Genomic DNA, 7,816 nt, shown 5'->3' with positions numbered 1-7,816 from the left:
CCTTGCATCATGGCGGAACTGACTGTGCAATCGGCGAATAGAACCCAGAAAATTACATATGTGACAAGTTCAGTTGACTAGATTATAGTTCCAATTTTTTTTTTAATTACACATGTTCCACTTCTTAGACAACAGAACTTGTTTTACATATCCTAAATTTTGTTTGGCTGTGCATTTATACATTTACATGTTTTAAACTCATAACAAGACAATTTAAAAGAAAGTCATCTCAGTCAACAGTTTCTTTTAAATCTCAAATACTGAGATTATTTAATAGTGTTCCATCACATTTACTCTTACAATCATCTCTTTCCCAATAACTTTCTTAAAATATCTGTCTTCTATTCCTAGACCTTTATTTCATCAAGCCAAATATTTTGAAAACATTAGTAATCTATTCCTTAGCTGATTTGGCTTCCCCTCCCTAAATAAGATCTACAATCCTGCTCCTTAATATTCAGACACTTTGCCATAATTATACCCACTACCATTAATCAATGTTGGCTGTCAATATCATTGTGAACTTTGCATAATGACGAGTAACTATTCATCCGTTTGTCAAATTCTCTTGAATGAGAAACCAGGGATCAGGTGGCACTGCTAACTAACCCTGTATGCCACCATAAATAAGTAGCTTTTTCTCAAAAAATTAACAAATTGCTTATCTTAATCGGAATTCTGCAAAAATCACAATGATATGACCCTATGAAAGATTATGCCGCAGGGTCACACAAAACATTGCCATTTTTAGATAGTTATATACTTGTGACCTCCAATGATGACACACATTTACAGAGTCAGTATTATATCCATTCATTACATTAATTCAGTAAAAAGTGTTAAATGTGGAATGTGTTGGAGCTTGGTGGGATGTGTCAGGATATTGATAGACTGCAGCCTGCCCTCCCAATGTTACTTAAAACCTAAGTCTGTTGACAAAGAAAAATGTTAAAACTACATGTACAAAATGTTCGTCAAAGTCATACAAAGAAGATTCTAAAGAATTGAAGATAATGTTCAAAATTTAAACAATACCATACTTCAATATTTTAAAAAAAAACATGGTTGGGTGTCCTTTTGCATAAACTTAGTCTACAAATTAAGTTTGGTATATTGACCTTGCCAGTGCTTTTAAAGCTGTTGAATGGACCAAATTCAAACAAAAAAGTTCTGATATACTCAATGAAGACTACATAACCATGCTTGATGCAATCAAGCTAAAAGAACCATGTGTCAAACACTCATTCTACATTGTTAAATGTTACACTAGATGCTTTATTGGGCTGAAATTACCATCCAAATCAAATCATTTGTTTCTGAGATATATTAATGGCATTACTTTAACAATAGATAACAAAAGAAACTGCTAAGGAAACTAAACTCATGTTGAGCACATCACTATTGGACAGACACCATGTTTCACTAATTCCAGAAACAACAAAACACTAAACTGAAAATATATAAAAACAATTGAAACAAAAAGGTTAAAAATAAAAAAATGATGATTGGTTGTAGGGTAGGGCTGCCATCAGAATTATGCCCTCACACTTCTTCAGTACTTTGTTGCAGCATTAGACCGAGTCTAGCTAAAGGCAATGAACCACATAATAAGATGGCCATCTAATTCCACTGCAAATAATCTCCACTCCCAAATATTTTCACAAATTAATTTAAAAAAATTGCATACTTTTGACCTAACCATGTCACATGTGTATTTGTACCCAAAATTAACTAAAAATTAATGACAAAACTAAACAGATGTAAATTATTTTGGGCACATATATAGAAATTCATTCTGCAAGCATTATTTTTTACTCCTGCTCTTCATAAGGCCGTCAGTTAATAACACAACAGAACACATAGGTCATGGTCCTCCTTTTGCACATGCCCAGTGAATTGTCTGAAAGGGACCAGGTCATGCCATGGTCATGTGATGCCAGTTGTTGATTTCATGGCATCAATCACAGCCAATAAGGACCCACTTCTGTTATGCTCTAAAAAGAATGGAACCAGCAGTAAAATTAGACTAAATTATAGAAAGCACCACAATTTGCTCCAAATTTGTATCATAATACACTTAACTCTTCCAAATTTTTTTCTATCTTTCACTATAGTTTAATGTGACTGAGGCCTATATTTAATATAATATTATGATGTTAAAGTGAAGTAGGTATCACTTAAAGTGTTAGTAACAAACGTTAGCTAACATTGCCAAACAAATCCATTCTTCTCATCACCTTTCATTAGCATTTTATCTGTGTGTGCATATTTATTAATATCTTATCCATAATTCTAAACACTAGATTTCTTTGCAATAACAAAACTACCTTTCCATAAACATTCTCAGAACATGATGTGACACAACACTTAAGTGCCTTCCCATTATTTACAAAATACTGGACTTTCTTGCAGAAATTACTTTTGTAATATTCTCAATCTAGGGCATCAACTATTATGTGTTCAATTAGCTACACACAAAAGTTTTATTGCCGATACGATGTGATCAGATATGAAACAAGTCCTTTCATATGGCTAGACCTCAAGGGTGTTCCCAGTTAACAATTCTAAAGTTGAATAAATATATCAAAATCAATTCAATTTTTGTTAATTTTTCGAAATAAACTCCAAATAACAAGCACAAGTTAATGCTGTTTTTATTTTTATTTTTTTAATAACTCCAAATAAATCACAAGCACAAGTTGATGCTGTTTAAATTTTTTTAAGGGGTGTTAGCAGCTCAAAATTTCATGAATATGAATGCAATCATCCATTATGAAAACAACATATAGTTTCCATAGCTTCAATAACCTTGAACCAGCAACTTTTACCCCCATCCTCCATTGATTATTTGTCTTATGTCTTAATGACTGTGCCAACATTGATGTTGTTTAATAGAGGTTGATGGACCCTGTTTCAGCTGTTGTCAAATTAAAATCAGAAGTTGAATAAAAATGACAAAAAATTTGTTGCTACTGCAGAAAATGGGACAACATGTCTGGTCCTAGAAAGTAAAAACATTTTTCTTTCACGACTTGTGACAGAACAATACTGTTTTCAATCCAACCTTATGTCTGCATTAATTGAACACACACACAAATCTCCTTTTTTTCTAATCCTACAAGTTGTTTGCACTTATATCCCTTGGTTAAACAAAACCAAAAGCTTTGGTCTTAATAGCTAGTAATAGTTTCTTTTTAAGTATGGCTTTGGAGCTATATAGTGGTATATATAATCGTGATATACAGGTATTAGCTGTTGGTAGATGATTATCATCGGGTGGTCTCACTGTAATGGTTGGCATGGGTTGGAATCCTTCTTCACTGGCTGGAAGATTAGGACTAGATGTCCAGAAATACACCTGTTACACAAATGAGAGAAAGGTAGGCAGTTAGCTAGGACCGGTACATTTAAATGATGGCTGTACATAATATGGGCCCTCTAAACATTTTATCAAGTAACTTCCATTATTTAATTGGCATGAGGTATACATATGACCCTGTAGAATCCATGTTCGTGGAAAATGATGACATGAAATTTGTGAAATTCATGCACAGAAATCGCAGAAACAAAACACAAAATTTCCTGGCCCCAAGTACATATAGAATGCAATGAAACAGTTGGCAGGAGACCAAATAGTATAGCTTCAGACATTTGTTAACCAACGTCAACCAATACAAATATAATCTATTATGAGCCGATCCTAAGGTTCTTCCATCACCCTTTCCACTGGTTTAAAAACCACCAAAATATGTAAGACAATCAAGCCAAATTAGTTGTTTGTTCCAGATACAGCCAAATGGGGAAGTCATGGTTTGATGGGATTGTCAGCACACTGCTGCCTGTGCAATGTTGGAGGCAAAATAAGAACTGATTTAATTGTGTTAGATGCTGGATATGCATAGAACTGAGGTTTAAGTCAATAGAAAGCATATCGCTTGAGCTACAAATGTGACCTATGTCAATTTGAAGCTCTTCCATTGGGATATCATACCATAACTGCTAATGTGACTCTTTCACTAAACTGATCAGATACAGACTGATTTGCATCTGAAATTCTTACCAGATCTTGGCGCTGCTGGTTGGTCATCTTTTCCACTATGGTCCAGAACCACTGCTTGAATCGTGTCAATTTCTCACTACCTTCACCAGTGTGACTATCACCACCTGTGCAAAGAAAACCTAACATGATGGTAAATCAAGACACACATTGAGATATTATGTTAGCCTTATGAATAAATAAAAATACCAGGTAATAGCGAGTCTCTCCAAGTTTTAAATAGTGCTGCCTTTGATTGCTCAGGAAAACACTCCAAATTATTACTGAATCAAATGCAAAGATCAAAACTTTTGTCATATCTGAACCTGAAAGCTCACAATGATCACTTGACCACACATCAAATCGGGTGCAATAAACAATCCTTGCAACACTTATCTAATCAACAATTGGATGTATAATTTATAAGACAGTGGTAAAAACACAGAATTATCTTAAGAGTTGTTAATTATCAGGCATGAGAATACACATTTATGAAAGTCTGGAAATGGTTAAAAACAGCAGGCTGGAAAATCACATAAAATTGGACAAAAACACATGAAAAAAGGCCAAAAATAAATACAGTTGCAGAAAAGTCTGGTTCCAGACTTTTGACTGGAAATTATCATGCCTGGTCTATATACCAAAGTTGTTGAATTATTAACCTGTGCACTTATAAAATGAGATATTTTAATAATTCAAGAAACTCCTCAGAGTGCATCTATATCAGGTGATAAATGTTCTTTTTTTAGCTCAAGTTCCTTACAGCATATACCTGTGATTCTGGTGCCTTATAAATAACAATTGGTTGATATTCCAAAACTTCACACAATTTCACAATCTGGCCACTGCTGTCCAGGGCCTATATTTTGTCTTGGTTTGCAAGAATCAAAATCCATCATAGTCACTGCACTTACTGTATGATACAATGAGAGAAATTGATTCTCGCAACCGAATCTTACAAGAATCATTACGAGAATCAGTTCTGTGATTCTCGGCGAAATCTAGGCCCTGCTGTCACACACCCTTGTGTTTAATTTGAAAACAATGCATCATCACGGAATAAAGCACAGCTCATGGGGGGCATAACTTATTTGTAAGTCTTACAAAAATAAAGCAGTTAAGATGTGGTTGAGTGAAAATGACTTCTTACCAGTTTCATCATTGAATGTAGTATAACCTATTAATGTTTGTACATTGACATGACCACATCCATTGAGTAGTAACCTGAAGTCTTCTGCTGTCAATCCTTCTAGAGATCCTTTAGGAAGTACATCATGCAGACCATCCCTCATAGCCTACAAACACAAAACACAACATCATCTTTAATTTTTTTTGTTATTTCAAAAATAATTTTGTTTTAAAAAGACAATCCTGCATTGGATACAAGCTCCTCAGGGAATTAGTCAAGGTTGAACTTCACTAATGTAAATTCTGCTGTCTGTAAGTCAGTTCATCTCTGTGATGAACTAGATGAGTGGGAGGGCCCCTTTAAAATGGCATTTTGTAATTCCAGCATCATCTTTTAGGGTATGGTTCAATAGATATCAATGAAAAAAGCTCATCTCAAAATATTCAGTTAATTTGGACATTGAATTGGCAAGTTACGCATAATTGCACGTATTACAGTGCCCAATAGGCAACTGTACATTGTAATTGGACGATACATATTGGACAATGTGTTTGTCTAACAACTGAAGATACATGAAAGGTTATCCACCAAGCATGTAATCCGAAGTTTCTGATGGTGTAAAATTCTAAATTCTTTTAAAGTTAGCAGGCAATGAAGCTGGGAATCATGAAGTGCCTCTTTAATTTCAGTGGGATTCCTACTAATACACTGTTAGTATACATATATTCTATTTATTTTATTAACCTATACACCATTCTTCCATTTGACACAATTCTACCACAAATAGTCTTGAATTCAAGAATTGTGATTATAAAACAACAAAAGTGAGGTCAAAAAGGGCATCACACCATTATTAAAAAACAAATTAGTACTTACACTACTAAAGTGAAGTACCATGATTGGGTTTAAATTATGTACCTAAACTGGAATTAAATCAATAACTTCCCAAAATACTTACAGAAAGTGCTTTCTGTGCAACTGTTAGCATTCTATGTTCAGCATACGTCCTCACATAGGAATATACATTGCTAGGATTCACCCTGTTTTCAGCTCCACCTGGCGTCAATTCCACCTGACCACCACCTTCTTCTTTACTTAGTTGGATGCAAAACTCAGCTCTAATGCTGCAAATATCGTCTCTGCATCTTCTTTCTCTGCATCCACAAGAAGTTGACGGAGACTCTCGTAAAGGACGGGATCATAAAAGGCCAAATCATGCCATCCAACCTAGGAGATACAAAGAGTGTGATTTGTTACACATGAATACATCCAATAAACATGGGACAAAGTTGAGGCATCACAATACACAATAATCAAAATATGTTTGCCAACAAAATTTTCTTTCATTTCCTGGTTATCTGCCATCACAAATTTGCGCACAATGACCATAAATGAAAGAGTTATATTCAGTTGAATTAAGGTAACATAAGACATTAGACAATTGGCATGTAAACATTACACTGATAACCAAAGCCATAATGAAGTGAGGCACACTATAATATATTTATCTGCTTCATTGCACATCAGTGGGATGTTGTGTCAGTTACTCAGTTTATACCTGATAACAGCCATAAATAATCATAACATATTGGTTATTATAAGCAAGCATAATCTATAACTCCCAATATTGGTAATTGATCATGGTAATTCTTAGAATTCTACATGAAAGATGGTGGTTGATTTGATACAATTCGCTATATTATAATTATCTTACCGGTCTTCCTAGTAACGTCTTGATGACATGTCTATTAAGAGTCAACGGACAAAGCTCATTTTGTAGTAGACATAATCCAAGTATTCTGTTGAAAAAAACATCACAAATTAATTTTAACTAATTGAAGCCAGAAAGAACTCAACACATAAACTGATTAACTCTGACCCTACAATGTCCTACAATGTACAGGAAATATGTTTTATTAATTCATTTACATTAACACTTAATATCTATAGGCCAGGCATGCTAAGGTAAACAATCTAAAATGTAGAGCACTGTCTGTCAGTGAGAATTTCTGCTCCTGACATATTAAATGAATAACAAATCAAAAATACACTTTTCTACTGCAAAATTGTTCATTTGTCCAAAATCCTGTCACAATATATTTTGTTTATTCAGATATTTAAATCAAGATTTTATTTAACAAAGAAGATTTGTATGTTATTCAACCCTTCATACATCTATTTGCAATTGTGTAAGGCTTCATCAACATAAATCTAAATGGTACTTTCAAATGGCATATGTATTATCACAATTTCTTCTTTGACAATCTGTTATTAAGGTACAACATGTATCTTCTCTCACCTTCCGACATTTCGGAAACAATTGATTCTATCTGTAGTATTTTTTCCAGGTCTAGGTGAATAGAACCCTCTCTTTCCAGGCTGGAAGAATAGTGGTTCAGTATCACTCTCTGCAACTGTCTCCTCTGCGTCATCTTTCTCTGAATCCATACTACGTGACCCTTCACCTCCGAGTGTAGGCTTATTCTTATCACTATTTAATCTATCACTGCTGGATACACTATTGGATGCTCTGTCTGATAAACTAAATATATCCAGGTCCAGGATGCTACTGTCAGCAGGGTTCTCATCCCTAATAAAAATATAAACAAATTATTATGTCACAAACATGACACAAGTCATACAATTATGCA

The 7,816-nt window shown here is 34.2% G+C and overlaps 1 protein-coding gene across 1 annotated transcript in view; it reads right to left on the bottom strand.

Moving 5' to 3' along the window:
* Nucleotides 1-3,060: 3,060 nt before the first annotated feature.
* LOC140147563 (E3 ubiquitin-protein ligase UBR5-like) overlaps nt 3,061-7,816 on the bottom strand; it is a 50,660-nt gene continuing 45,904 nt past the window's right edge. The window contains 7 exon segments of the mRNA XM_072169344.1: nt 3,061-3,358; nt 4,061-4,179; nt 5,187-5,331; nt 6,124-6,278; nt 6,281-6,392; nt 6,880-6,964; nt 7,465-7,755. Of these exon segments, the coding sequence (XP_072025445.1) occupies nt 3,146-3,358; nt 4,061-4,179; nt 5,187-5,331; nt 6,124-6,278; nt 6,281-6,392; nt 6,880-6,964; nt 7,465-7,755 (1,120 nt within the window). The 3' untranslated portion in view covers nt 3,061-3,145.

This window comes from Amphiura filiformis, chromosome 3 (assembly GCF_039555335.1).
Source record: "Amphiura filiformis chromosome 3, Afil_fr2py, whole genome shotgun sequence".
Taxonomy (NCBI): domain Eukaryota; kingdom Metazoa; phylum Echinodermata; class Ophiuroidea; order Amphilepidida; family Amphiuridae; genus Amphiura; species Amphiura filiformis.
The sequence above is the reverse complement of the archived record's forward strand: the minus strand, read 5'-3'. Positions and strand labels throughout refer to the sequence as shown.